General features: G+C 37.7%; 1 protein-coding gene across 1 annotated transcript in view; it reads right to left on the bottom strand.

The window, feature by feature from the left end:
* Positions 1 to 15708, bottom strand: part of LOC123311009 (cryptochrome-1) — a 355836-nt gene that overhangs the window by 322906 nt on the left and 17222 nt on the right. Inside the window, exon 3 of the mRNA XM_044894755.1 lies at positions 7869 to 8350. Coding sequence (XP_044750690.1) covers positions 7869 to 8350 — 482 coding nt within the window. The remainder of the gene's footprint in view (positions 1 to 7868; positions 8351 to 15708) is intronic.

Genomic DNA, 15708 nt, shown 5'->3' with positions numbered 1-15708 from the left:
GTGAATTTGTACCCCGAGATCCCATCTCGACCACATGCATCGGCGGCTGATCAAATATACGACATATTTCGTTCGTTCGAGATCGAAAAACCTCTTTCGTTTTTAATGTGAGCCACAGTATTGAAAAATATCAAGCAAAAATAAAAATACTAATTTTTCTTTTCGTTTTGTAGTCTCAAGTGTATCTCAAGATCATTACTCAAGACATTCATAAGTTGAGTTTCAAGTCTCGTTTCCTGAGATAGTATCAAACTGACAATGACTTGATATGCGTTTATTAATAGGCTGTGACTAGAGTCCCGACTCGGGACTCGTGTCCAGTCCCGAGTGACGTCATTAAATTCGGGACTGATATTCGGTCCCGAATTCAACGATACGCTGCACTGGTGCTTTGAAATTATTAAGCAGTGAAAGAAGTAGCGAAAATCATGCGCCTATGCCCAGTCAATTAGAAACAATGATTTATATTTCAATCGGGCATGTAGATATGAGTTGCTACAAAGGTAAATATGTTGTTAAAGTATATTTTATTTTCAAATCATCACATGTATAAAGAGAAAAAAGAGCAATCTGAAATGAAACATCTAAGGTGAACATTTTAAACAGAACCACTACCTCTAAATTTTTGGCTAAATTCTCATACACTTCAAATAAAACTACATTTCATTGAGGTGCCGCAGCATTGTAGCGTTATTTCGTATAGAATATCATACATTTCACAAATATATTTTCCAGGTTCCTTTCTCGATCACATTTTTTAAGTCAAGAATTGCCGTGAGGAAGAGGTTCACTTCTGAATCGAAAATTGTCTGGCAATTCCTCTGGATCAATTTACACTAAGCAATTCTCAACTTTCTCACCAGTTAGAATTGCATATTTCGATGCTCCTTCCATTCTCATATTCCAAGATAGTATTTCTCCTGTCTTTGCAATCTTGATTTTGAAATAGCCCACACTATTTTTTGATAAGCAATCACTACTTTTGTATTTTGTCGCAACTATTCATAACTAATATTATAGGATTCGCGAACATAACCTCAAAACTCTTTTACAATGTCGGGACTGGACAAGGATCCCGAGTAAGGACAAGAGACTTGTTTGGTAATTGAGTCGATAGACAAACTGATTGAGTCATTTGATTTCGTCCGTCGGGACTGGACACGGATCCCGAGTCGGGACTCTAGTCACAGCCTTATTAATAAGCCGTCATCTCGAGATGCTGTCACTATCTTGAGGAAGTATCAATTGAGATAGGTCTTGAGACCCGTTTTGAGATCTGACTATTAATACGGGCCTTAAAATTGATGAAAATATATTTCTTGGAAAATCAAATATGCAGAAGAAAACCAATCATATGCCATTTTATTCACATTTTTCAGAAACATGGGAAATGTTCCTTGTTCCATGTAATTATTTCAGATATTTATCGATTAATTACTCGGGATCTGCTGCACCGGTATCCTATTAAAAATGAAAGTAAGAAAGTTTATTTTGCCTAATAAACTGATTACATCGCTGAGGTATCAAACCAGTGTGCGCGATATTGAATCAATAATAACTCCAAATTAAGTAACCTATTAAGGTACATATGAATTCATTTTATATGAGTTTGGTAAATCTCTATCTCGTGAAATATGTTCATTTTTGAACATCGAAAACACACTCCTTTCTGTTTTTTTTTTCACGAAATCGGCATGTCAGAATTATTGATGATGTCCGAAAAAGTAGGTAAAGCAATAACTGGCGGTTCTCGTTCATCTCTAAGCCACCTCGTGGCGAAATCTACGTGGCGATTGGACGTTTTTCTTGTTGATCTTATCTGAAGATAGCCATTGCGATTTTATAATAAAAAATCATATTAATTATTTTTTTTTATTTCACACTTCAGTAGGATTTACAGGTTGCTCGGGCTCGCAAGCCAAGGGCAATCTTCAAGCTAATATGGAAAAATAATCTGCCAAGTACGAAGGCGTAGAAGGGGCACATAATATTTTGAAAATATTTTTCCTTAAATTCCGACTTTGAAGTCGGAATTTAGTTAAATTCCGAGTTCAAAGTTGGAATTTAACAAAATTCCGAGTTCAAAGTCGGAATTTAACTAAATTCCGAGATCAAAGTCAGAATTTAACAAAATTCCGAGTTCAAAGTCGGAATTTTATTAAATTCCTCAATGTTATTTCTTGGTTACTATTTCAGTACTGGGGAGGGAGGTTGTGGCCAACCTTTCCTCTACCTGTCTATGACCATAATTTCATAATTATTCAAAAACATGGACCTAAGGACAATTTTCTCCAATAAAATACAAGTTCAATATTTATTAAAGAACAACGTGTTTATTTTGTGAAATCTGAATCCTCTCATGAATATCTCAGCATATTTGGAAATGAACCAATTCGTCATAGAGCTGCCTATATGAGGTTTTCTCACCGTTGTAATGACCTCTTCATGTAAGAAACATTAAAGCACACCGGGTGTACCTCGAGGTGTACTGATTTCTTGTCCATTGAGTTAGCCTCACGAGTACATATGAGAAGGAAATTTTTCCATAAAATATCCGGAATATACCTTAAAAACAGTTATGTCTAAAAAAATATTCATGTCATTTCATGTCTGTAGAAGGTTGTCATATCATTGTTATGACCACTCATAGAAGAAAACTCAAATAATAATGTACACCCTGTGTACATAATTATTCATTCATCATAAATGTGGGAACACCTAGTATTCCTATATGAATTTGAATATTTGTAGAAAAGCAAACTATAATTCAGGAACAAATCTACGTCGTCGTAGAACACCCTGTAGAAGTTCGGAATTTAGTGAATTCCGACTTTGAACTCGGAATTTTGTTAAATTCCGACTTTGAACTCGGAATTTTGTTAAATTCCGACTTTGCACTCGGAATTTAACTAAATTCCGACTTCAAAGTCGGAATTTAAGGAAAAATATTTTTAAAATAGTATGTGGCCCTTCTACGCCTTCGCTCGTAGCCAAGTTCTTCAAACTTGGTAGTTCCATATCAAAAAGGTTGCGATTACTACAATTCATAATCCATTCTTCACAACGTGCTGCGTCTTCCTACCGAAAAAGGAAAAAATGAATTTCCTTGTTCACATTGCGGTTGTTGCGACAGCCAAAATATGCACAATCCGAAGAACGCGGCATTTTTAGCGGTGATTAAATCAATAAACTTGATAATTTGGTAGGAATACACAGTGTTCAATTTTAGAAACGGACCAATAGTATCGATAGCGGTAATGTCAAATGGGGATTGAGGAGTTGGAGTTATGATCATCGGCTCTACGTGTTTGACTTTTTTCTTGTTACACTGACACAACGCGCAAGACTTAATAAAATTCGCTACGTCACGTGACATACCTTTCCACCTATACTTCAATCGGAGTTTTTTCAATAATCTCTTTTGACCACTATGTCCTCCCAAAAGAGGATTTTCGTGGAATGTCTAAATTAAATACTGTTTTTCACTCTTATTCGTAACAATTTTTGGAACCTCTACGAGAATTATACTTATTTTGCGCAATATTCTCTGGCAAATTTCTTTCAACACATTTTGTGTACACACTTTAAATATCTCATCATTTTTTCTCAATTTTAATCTTGTAATTCCGTGATTATCAGCCAATTTTTCGAGCTCAGACAACACATTCTCTAGAGAAATATTGCCGTTGGTATAATCGGTATTACTTTTTCAGCCGGTTTTGGAATGATTTCGGTTTCCGGTGGTTCCATCATCAGTTCTTCGTTTGCCTCCACTTCTTCTTCTAGATCTTCATTGTCATCATCATTTCTGTAATTTATTCTGGCTTCTCTCTCAATCGAGTCGGCAAGTGCTTCGGCTTTTTCAAGTCTCGTATATACCATTCCGTTTGCTCCATGCAGTGGCGGTATAACTGTCTGTTCTCGTCGTAAGCGTTTTTGCATTTTTCAAGCCGAGTGATCTATTGTATTCAGTTCCCTTAATCTCTGGTGCCATCTGTTATTACGCAGTTCTGTTAAAGCATTTTTCAATATCTCACTATGCTTATTCAGTTTCTTCTTGTCTTCTTCTGTTTTTGTTGTTCTGTAGATTTTCCTGAGTCTTCTGTTCTTTTTTATAAGTTCCTTTATATCCCTTGGCGTATCTCCATGTGAATGTTTCGGAATTGGTTTCCTTATTCTCTTGGTGCTTTCTTCATAGGCTTCTTTTATTTGATTTTCCAATTTTTCAACTGCTTCATCTAATTCATCCCGGGTGTTTATTTGGGGAATTTCCGTGATTTTCTCCTGAAGTAAATTCTTATATTTCTCCCAGTCTGTGCTATCCTTGGTTTGTGTCTCTTCTTCGTTTCTTGGGCCATGTCCCACTAAGAATTCTATGGGATTGTGGTCTGAAGTTCCGTCTTCTATTGTATCAATGCTGATTTCTTCAGTGATGTCTTTCATTACGACAATGTCCAGTACATCGGGTAGTCCATTTACTCTTGGTATGTAGGTCGGTATATCAGGTCCTATCACAACTGCATCAAGTTTTTCAGCATAAATCTTCAGTCTTCTCCCGTTGGTATTTTCCACCCTACTGTCCCATTCCTGCGATTTGCAGTTAAGATCACCAATTATGATTTTCGGGTGTCTTCCTTCTAGTAGCATTTTCAGATCCTCTTCCAGCATGTCCTTATCCGGTGATTTATAAGTCGAAATAATCTTCACTTGTCCTCGATTGGTATTCACAATAATCGATATTGCTTCTACTTCTTGACCATTGAATATTTGGTCGAAATGGTGATCCATATTCCTTCTAGCCAGTATAGCAACGCCACCTGTGCTGTTAGGTCTATCATTTCTGTAGATATCGTAATTGGGAAATGCTATCCGAACGTTGGGGTTAAGTCTTGTTTCTTGGAGAGCTATGACATCCGGTCTCTTCTCTTCGATCAGTTCTTCGAATTCTGGTCTGCGGGCTCTCAATTTATTATGAGATTGTTCTTTATCGTCGTATCAGCCATTAAATATTCTTAATAATTTGCTGCATCTTCTTCTCAATCTCTTTCTCCAGATTCTTCATCATCGTGCTGAGGAGGTTTTTCGTGAACTTATCCAGTTCCTCAGTGATTCCAGAAATTCCTTTTCTGGTTTCGGCTTTTTTGACGGTTTTTGCCTTTTCCGTCTTTTTATCTGGTTTCTTCGTCTCTTTGACTGCTTTGGTTGCAGTTTCCTGGGGTTTCTTCACTTCCGAAGAGTTTTGGGCTGGCTTCGGAGTATTTTGTGTTGGCCTCGAGCTGGTTTGGTTTGATCTTGGCGATCTCTTGGCCTTTTTAGTGACCAATTTCCATTCGCTACATCCCTTGTAGCTGGCTGGATGTCCTTGCTTTCCACAGAGAACACAAGAAGCATTTCGCTCCTCGTTCTCCCTGGTAAGCGTACACTCCTTGGAGCTGTGATTACCGGAGCATTTCACGCACCTCCATGGAAAAGTGCACTTACTTTGGGCATGTCCATATCGCTGACAGCGATAACATTGTCCAGGCCCGGTCGTCCTTCTCTTAGGTTCAACAACACAGTTCATGTTGTAGAGCCTTCTCACCTCGAAGATACCCTTATTCTGGGTTTTAACCAGCAATAAGGGCATCGGCTTTTTTGTTATATTTGAGGTCATCCTTATGACCTCAGCATCAACGATCCCTTGATCCTTGAGGTCGTCAAGGATCGTCGGGATATCTGCATCCAGCGGTAGGTATCTCACTACCGCGTAAATTTTCTTTTCCTCCTCTCGTTGGAGAGTGTAAAACTCTCTGTTGATTTTGTGGAGGAATTCAGTCATCCTTCGATGATCATCGGCGGTTTGTGGGACGATTCTTATACCGTCCTTTACTGTCGTCGCTCTTTGGTATTTAATACCGTTCCGCATCAAGGCGTTTGAAATTGACGTCCATTCGGACGTACCTCTCAGGGTAACTGGGGGGATTTTTTCTTTTCTCTCCACTGGAGTGGTTTTCTCTTGGGCTGGGGTTTCCAAGACTCTTTTTTTGTTTGACTCTTCATTGGACGAGGAGCTATCCTTTCTCACTCTTTTGGCGGGTGGGGAAATTTTGTTTTGAGGGGTTTTGACCACCTCCATCTTCTGTTTTTGAACCGGTAAGTTCACTTCTTGGACATTTTTCAAAATAATGTTCTTTTTGAGTGCCTTGGAGTAAGGACTTTCCTTATTTCCCTCCTGCAACTCGAGCCTCTCCCTGAGATTTTTAATCTCAGCAACTAAGCTAGATACGCATCTATCTAGCTCATTCACCCTCGCTTTCAAACTTGCGTTCTCCTCTCTCAAAATATCGTGTTCGGACACGACATTAGCGATTTCTGGCGCGTCTTCTTCCATAACGGAATCGCAGTCCGAATGGTCAGACATTTTAAAATCTGATTAATAATTACTTTGCTACTCAAAGAAATTGGAAATAAAATTTTTCAAGACAAAAAAGAAAAATGTATCTCATGCATAAAAACAAAACGACTCATCAAAAATTCTCTACGCTATGAGAGAAATCAGAAAGAAAGATACAAAAAATAAGCTCACCTGATGTTTTCTGCAGTACCAACGAGAAAAAAATCCTCTGGACACTTAGGATGAACACCAACTTTGAAAATTTTAACGAATTAAAATTCCGATAGCAAATACAGAACCTACACAAACTTCACAGACGGAATCAAATATTCCGTAGCTTTGTTAGTGGGCACTTTCACCTCCGCTTTCACTTTTACGGCACTGTGCGCTTTGATTTGCTGCTCCTCATTTCCTATTTTGCGGTGTCAAGTTCTCAAATCAGCTGGCAGGATCGCCATGTAGTGGCTTCAGGGGGTGATAAGGTGGAAGAGATAACACTGACCGGTCACAGTTTATTATTCTACGCCGTTTGATTAGTACAATGATATCAAATCTCAATTCTGATCTGAATCGACTAGTATGGTAGTTAGATATCGGTACTTGTTTACAAACATAGTCACCGACGATATACAGGCTGTGAGTATCGCACTACAACAGAAGGTCGAGAGGAGAGCGAACGAAAATATTCAAATTCAAAACTGAAGGGATTTAAGAAATTTTTTTCGATGAGGTATTACAACTATGACAAAGAATAAGTGGGAAATCTTCTTTTCATTTCTTTTTCTTTATAATATTAATCATTCAAAACTTCCAAAGTGATAGGGCATCTATTCATCAAATCCGGTACTATAAGAAAAATTACAGCGACTCTGAAGAAATATCGACAATGCGACATCTATATGCACATATAAGAACTAACATGTAAGCTCTGGCGCGACCTCTAGTTGTGCGGCTAAAAAACTATAAATTCGATGCCAACGCCATCTATCCGGCCGGCTAATTTTGTTCTCGTTTTGTGCCGTATAAGATTGGATATCTTCCATCAATAGTTCAACGTTATCGATAAAATTACGCAGGACCTCTTTAATCCGAACCCCCTATAATCCGAACCCTCCTGTGATCCGAACGTCCCACACCCGCCCGCGTTTTTTCTCTCTTGTCTCTTTCTCTCAGGTCCTGCTGTACCTATTGAAAACTAAGGCGAAGTGAGGTCTGGTTTCGTTATCGCACTACCGCAGGTTAAATTTCGAATACTTCTGCTTCTGCCGCGCACTTAAAAAAAAAATTCTAACAGACCATAGATGAAAAGCTCGTAAATTTTGGATAAATATGTTCTATCCTGTCGTGGACGCCTTCATGTACAGAACTAAATCTAGCAATCATCAAGTTCATGTTAAAACCTGAGCAATACATTCAAATGTAGAAGCTAATCTTCACCAAATACGTATCTTTGTTGATAACGAATTCTGATGAAAGCTGAAAAAAGTATCCATACCTCCATTCCAAACAGCTGCTGACAAGGTCTTTGTATCGAATCCTAACTGTTCTAGAGTAGGTACACCGAATTCATGATCATGGTCGTTGGTGAAAGGTGTGTTCAGTTGATTACTGGAGACTGAATCAAAAGGTGTTGGAAGTGGTTCAGAGGGACTTCCCATGGAAGAAATAACTTCTAAAAATTGATGATACGTAATGGGAGCTGTACCTCCATTTTTTTCTATGATTTTATCTAAATCATATAGGGTATGGGAAGGCCTTTGTATCACGGTGATTCCGAGCTCATTACAGAGTGCTATAATATTTTTGTCACGAACTTGTCCAAAAGGTTCAGGATCTTCTTCGAAACTGAAACAGGTTGTTCCCCATTCTTTGAACAATTTTGGTAATGCATCTGCAGGCTGACCCCTTACGACAAAAAGTCTGGAATTTAAATTCTTCAAATTGTTGTCCAAATCATCCAAACATTGTAATAGAAATCTGAAAAATATAATAAATATGTACATATATAAGACGAACAACAATGAGGAAAGATTGAAACAATTAGGAATCAATAGGAGAAATTCAACGGATGTTAAATCCAATGTATGTCGTGGGATATACACGCAATGTACAGTGTGTCCCGAAAGTAAGTACATGTAGTTCTAAAAATAACCCCATGTTTCTTTATAAACTATAGCGTTTCGGAATACAGGATATTGAAGTTTAATGAAGAAACTAAAATACCAACAAAATTGTTATCTAACCAATAATTTTAAATGAATTTTGATGCAACAGTCTTTTCTACAAAAATTGAGAAAAATTGTTCCTAGGTCTTGCTGAAATGTCTTGCCCGCACTCAACTGTTTGCCCGAACTCCGGCAACCGGCAAGTATAACTTTCCGCACTTGTTAGGAAAATAACTATTAATAGGCCCGGTACTTTCACCTGCGAATAAATAAATTTATTCGGTAGATAAGTCTTACTCATAGAATAAGTGAAAATGCTGTCTTTTCAGTTTCAGATAGTGTTATTCATCGAATAAATCTGTCATTGAAACTAAATAATATGGAGAGTAGAGAGAAGGAGAACGATCGCTGCTTTGAGACCACAGATTTTTTGTCCCCTAAAATATGTACCAATAGGGTAGTTCATGCTTTTGCCAACAGGCGCGCTGGCCATCACGAGAGTGCGAAATTTTGATTTAAACAAATCAAATTGTAGTTGGCTGAGTGAACTGTTTCCCTGGTGACAGATGATAGGAATATTATTATTCTCGATTTTTGATGAGAGAACAACATACGACCATGGTGAAATGTTGAAGTGTGCGCTAGTGTAAGAGTGTTTTGGTATCGGAAAGAAAAGGAGAAGAGATAAAATTTCTTAGAGCATTTTTGAGAAAAAATTGGAAAAAAACCTTACCTCAAGAATCGACTCCTAATCAATTTGTGTGTCAAGGGCACTTTTGCGATGAAGATATCAAAAAGATGATGGATTCATTATAAACGAAATCGATCACGATCACACATAACCTAAAATAAAATGAAGGCTGTTCATTTCAAATTGACGCTTGAATCCCCGCCCCTTATCGATACACGCTGCAATCGCAGCGACACCTATCCTACGTTTCTCGTTTTCGGGGACACATTTTTAGTACGTCGATCGTTCTCCATCTCTCTACTCTCCATACTTAATAACATACATAACTATGCTTAATAATAAGAGTTTATTTGTCATAGATCGAATGTCGATACGTCATTATAGAATTTTTTTAATTCTTGAGGTATGGTTATTTTTTTGTGATTTTCAATAAATATTTGCTTTCTAGTTGGAATTATGATAATTTCTACAATGCGGTGTCTCACTTCACATTAATCAGTGAAAATAATAGTATACCGTGCTTTCATAGAATTATTTTTCGTCAAATAATTTCATCTGAGAGCACCGAAATAAGGTATCCTTCAGATAGGAAATTATTTGACAGATACTTATTCACATTGAATAAAATTTAATCGGAGGTGAAACATTGAACTAAAGTTCAAGAAGAACTTTAGTTCAATGAGGTGAAAGTACCGGACCCAAGGCATATATCTATTGTACCAATATTGATAACACGCGTTCTAGACTACGAAAAAAAATGAAGCCAAATCGTTAGGAGGTATCCACTTGTACGCATGCGCGTATTAGAAGTTCGAAAATGACAATCAAGATATTGGTTAGGTTGTTTTCATATTTGACGTTGAATGATTGAATGAATTCGAATAATGATTTATTTCAAATTGTTGTACAAATTTTGAGAAGAATTTTATGTGAGGCGAAAGTTAATGAATATTAAATTCATCGAGAATGTATCCGTTTTTTTCAACTTCAAGAGAGATCAAACCAAATAAGTGCATAAAAACTATCCAACCAATCTGTATCATTATTCAACCAATATTATTATGATTTGTGAAATAATAATTAAGTGGCGAAAAGGAATGGTATTGTCTATACTCAGTAAACTCAAGAGTGACATAATAACAAGTGCGTTTTATATTACTGTTTCATACCAGTTTCAATTATTGCGTGTACGTGTAAACATCATACTTATCTCACCTCCTGAATTTCCCCTCTTGTAAATCTACTCAATACTATATAAAAAAAATTTTATATATAAAATTACAGAGTGCTCATTAAAAGTGCCGTGCTTCAATAGAAGCAATTTAATAATCAACTTGGCAATAAGAATATTTAGAAGATGAGAACTGGTAGATATTAACTACAGTTGAGGTTTATAGATATAGATGTCGATTTAGATGTTTCATTATTTCAGTGCTGAAAAAAACAATCATGAATTGAACTAGAATTATTACCTCAACTCCCAACTGAATTTCAAGACAATAACAGACTTATCTATATACAATGCAGATAATATACGATAGTGAACAACCTATAAAAATATATTCACAGAACTACAATTTTGTTGATTCAACATCATTTTTGTTAATCTCCGCACTCCGCAGGTTTTCTGTGGAAAACACATAATATTTCACTATTGTTATGAATCCGAGCGTGTAGTGCTGCAAAATAATGAAGTTTCATGATTTTTGACTTCTAATTATAAGAAATCAACGATGAAATACAAATTACTAAGTAATGCAAACCTGATTCACATATTGTTAGGTTAAGGTCGAAAATATTCGAATGGTGCTTGATAATATAAGAGTTTACTTAAGTAAGTATCATGATTTAGGAAAGACAGATGAGTAAACATGAACTTTCAGGAAATATGTGAGAAAACCGTATAAGTATAAACTATGTCTAATTGATGAGCAAGTACCATAGTGGAAAGCAAGTTTCGTGATACATTTAGTGAGTATGATATTTCAAAAAGTACCTTCAAACTTGTCAGAAATGTGCTGAAAACCAATCAATTATTACCATTCTCAAGTCAGAAAGGCTGGGTATATAAAATAATTTTGCATTATTACATTTGCTCCTTTATAAATTTTCTCATTCAGTTCCCATTGAAATGTTAAATACATACCCTTGAAAATTCAGCAAAAGGAAATAAGTAATTGGTGTATATGTCAACAGTTAACTTGAGGCACATCAAATATCCATACAGCACATGACGTCCAATGGACGTCCATTTTATATCCAAATGAAGTACAAACGTCCACGGACCTTATATGGAAGTCCAATGGATGTACATTTCTGGACATTTACTGTATGTTCATAAATGGACGTTTTATGGATGTCCATTGTACTTTAAATAAGGGATGTTGGACAAACATCCATATACGTCCCTTATTGGACATCCTATGGATATACAAATTTGGATCTTAATTGTACTATCAGAAATTGTACGTTAGTGTACGTCCATTCAACGTACAATTTTGGATCAACGTGAATTATCCATGAATGTACATCTTTTGGATGTTCGGATCTGGAAATAAATATGTACTTCCAGAAATTGTACTTTTCTGTAGGACAACTGGATGTATCATTTTCTAGTATCTATAATTATACATTTCTCAACATTAGTAGGATGTACATTTCTGGACATTTACTGTACGTTCAAAAATGGACGTTTTATGGATGTCCATTGTACTTTAAATAAGGGATGTTGGACATACATCCATATACGTCCCTTATTGGACATCCCTGGATATACAAATCTGGATCTTAATTGTACTATCAGAAATTGGTACGTTAGTGTACGTCCATTCAACGTACAATTTTGGATCAACGTGAATTATCCATGAATGTACATCTTTTGGATGTTCGGATCTGGATATAAATATGTACTTCCAGAAATTGTACTTTTCTGCACAACAACTGGATGTATCATTTTCTAGTATCTATAATTATTCATTTCACAAAATTCCTAGGATGTACATTTCTGGACATTAACTGTACTTACCTGCCATTCATGGCAGGTGCACTCCGCGACGTCATATTCAACAACAAATATATGAGTAAACAGTCAAAAACCAGGATCTACAAAACTTGTGTCCGACCTATCATGACATACGCCATAGAAACCAGAGCAGACAACAAAAGAACTAAGTCCATCCTCAGAACAACTGAAATGAAGATACTAAGAACCATATCTGGATATACACTGAGGGACAGGAAGAGGAACACAGCCATTTTGGAAGAATGCCAAGTCCAAGACATTGTCAAATGGGGAAGAGCGCGACGACGTTACTGGAACAACCATGTCAGCAGAATGAACGCGGAGAGAATAGCTAAGATCGCCCGAGACGGAATCCCAAATACCAGAAGACCCGTAGGCAGACCTCCCAAACGCTGGAAAGACTCCTGGGTGTCTACATCCATAGAGGATTAGAGTGGAATTTACAAGCCTCAGGCTTAACATAAGAAGAAGAAGAAGAAGAAGAAGAACTGTACTTACAGAAATGGACGTTTTATGGATGTCCATTGTACTTTAAATAAGGGATGTTGGAAATAACAGGAATGTGCATGCAAGGATATACCTAATTCCAATTCACTACCTGATGACATTAAAAGTATCCGTAGTGAAGTAATTTTCAAGAGAAGTCTTAAGAGCTATCTCCTTGTGAACTGTTTTTATAAATTGAATGATTTTTTGAAATTAGTGTAATAGGGTGCACTGTTACTTGTTTGTCTTTTCTATGTACTTAATTAGTATAGTATTCTTTGCTGTATACCCCAGCTGATTGTTTTACTGACAATTTTCTACACAATACATGTATGAATTGTCCATGAAAATAAAGTTAATAATAATAATATTATTATTATTATTATGACTTTAGCCTTGCGGCTTTCACACTCCTCTCCAGAGGAAAATTCACTTATCCCAGATATCTCAGATATCAAAAGGATTAAGCTCTGTTGGAGCCCTTTCCAGGTTTTCGGGCTCGTGGTGGTGGTCGGGTCCGGGTCGCTCCTCGCCTCCCTGCTGTAGGTTGGATTCCTGCTCCACCCGCACTACCTGTCGGAGCAGACGGTGTTCCTCTGAATTTCCCATGTACTTGCGTACAGTTCTCGCCGTTCCCAGCAGTACCGCCTTCTGCATGACTTTATAGATATTTTCGTCCAACTGAAGCTTCCTCAAGTTCTCTAGCAGTTTCTTCGGTATCAGGCCTGTAGATGATATGACAATAGGGATGGTCTTGATATCTTTCAGCTTCCACTGTCTCCTGGTTTGTTCCTCGAGATCTCTGTACTTTGAAATTTTTTCAGTGTGTCTATCTAGAAGATTGTTATTATTTGGAATTGCCACGTCGATGAATAGTGCTGTGTCCTCATCTTTATTGAGCAATATGAGGTCTGGTCTATTGTGGGTTATTTTCCGGTCTGTGAGAACAGTGCGATCCCAGTAGAGCTTGTGATGTTCGTTTTCCAGCACAGCATCTGGATGGTAATTGTAATAAGGAATCCTTTTCGAAGTTAGAAGTTGGTGTTTTAGTGCCAATTCTTGGTGAAGAATCTTGGCAACAGCATCATGTCTATTTTTGTACTCCGCGCCCGCGAACTTCTGACATCCCCCGGTGATGTGCTGGATAGTTTCATGTGTCGCACAGCCATAACGACAGCTATCGTCCGCCACTGAGGCATCCTTGGCGATGTATCTCATGTAATTTCTTGTTGGAATCACCTGATCCTGGATGGCGAGCATGAAGCCCTCTGTCTCAGGAAACAACCTTCCGGAAGTCAGCCAGTAGTTCGACGCAGATATGTCGACGTAATCATGGTTGACCTCATTCTGGTGCCTCCCATGCAAAGGTTTGCCAATCAGTTTCTGCATTTTACTTTCTGCAGAGTGTTCGACGGTTTCCAAGTGATCCTGGTGTAGCTTTAATGGTGTAGATGTATCAGCAACACAAACTACTCGATGGAGTTCTGACGAAGCTGCCTTGCTCAAGAAATAGTTTCGAAGTCCTTCAATTTCCTGGGACATACGGTTGGACAAATCAACAATTCCTCTACCCCCAAGATGTCGTGGCAGCTCTGTCCGTTCTATTGAGCTTTTGGGGTAATGTTTATTGTGTTTAGTCATCATCGTCCTTATTTTTCTCTGTAAAGCTGCTAAATCGGTGGTCGTCCAAGAGATAATACCAAATGAATAGCTCAGCGCCGAGCAAGCGTAGGTGTTAATCGCTTTTATCAGATTCTTGCTGTTAAGACCAGTTCTCATTATCCTCCTCAATCTTCGGGTAAACTCCTCCGTTAATTCTTTCTTCATCTGAGTCTGATTGATTTTTCTTGCCTGTTTTATGCCTAGATACTTGTATGTGTCTCCTTCCTTTAATGCTTCAATTTCTGCACCTTCCTTGAGTTTGAACGTACCATCTTCTATTTTCCCTCTCGTTATGTTTAGCAGTCTACATTTTTCTAGTCCAAACTTCATTTTGATGTCTTTCGAGAATCCTTCCACCATTTTCAGCATCAGTTGCATTTGTTTTTTGGTAGATGCGAAGAGTTTCAAATCGTCCATGTAAAGGAGATGATTCAGTTTCATCATAGTTCTACTGCCGCTCTTGATGGAAAATCCGTAGTCCGTAGAATTCAATCTATGAGACAAGGGATTCAGGGCCATGCAGAACCACAGAGGGCTCAGCGAGTCTCCTTGGAAAATTCCGCGTCTTATTGGAATAGGTCCTGTTGTAATGGAGCAATCTGCTGCTTTCATTTGGAGACTAGTACGCCAGGTTGACATGGCGTTTTTCAGGAACTTAACAATATTGGGATCCACCTTGTAAATCTTCAAGATCGTCAAGAGCCATTCGTGAGGTATAGAATCGAATGCTTTTTTGTAGTCTATGTAGGCAGCGTGAAGATTCCTTCGCTTGGAGAACGCCTGATTGCAGATAACTGAATCTATTATTAGTTGTTCTTTGCACCCTCGGCTGTCTTTGGTGCATCCTTTCTGTTGCATGGCGATGATGTTATTTCTTTCGCAATGGTTGTGAATTCGGTTTGATATGCACGATGTGATTAATTTGTACATCGTTGGAAGACATGTGATCGGTCGGTACTTGGATGGGTCTTCTGTATTCCTTTGGTCTTTAGGTAACAGGTATGTTGTGCCATGTGTAAGGAATACTGGCATTCTTTCAGGATTTTCAATGACATCATTTATTGCGGAGGTCAATTTGTCATGCATGATCCAAAGTTTCTTGATCCAGAAGTTCTGTAATCCATCAGGCCCAGGTGCTTTCCAGTTGTGCATTCCTCTGATAGCTGATTTTACTTCTTCAATCGTGATCATGTCATGCTGCATCGGCTCATATTTTATAGCTTCAGATTTTTCATCTTCAATCCATCCGGTATCTCCATTGAACTGAGGTTTTGTTGATAATTGTTCGGTCCAGAATTGTTCAATGGCT

The sequence above is a fragment of the Coccinella septempunctata genome, chromosome 4 (genome assembly GCF_907165205.1).
Source record: "Coccinella septempunctata chromosome 4, icCocSept1.1, whole genome shotgun sequence".
NCBI lineage: Eukaryota > Metazoa > Arthropoda > Insecta > Coleoptera > Coccinellidae > Coccinella > Coccinella septempunctata.
This window is presented reverse-complemented; position numbering and strand designations above follow the sequence as displayed.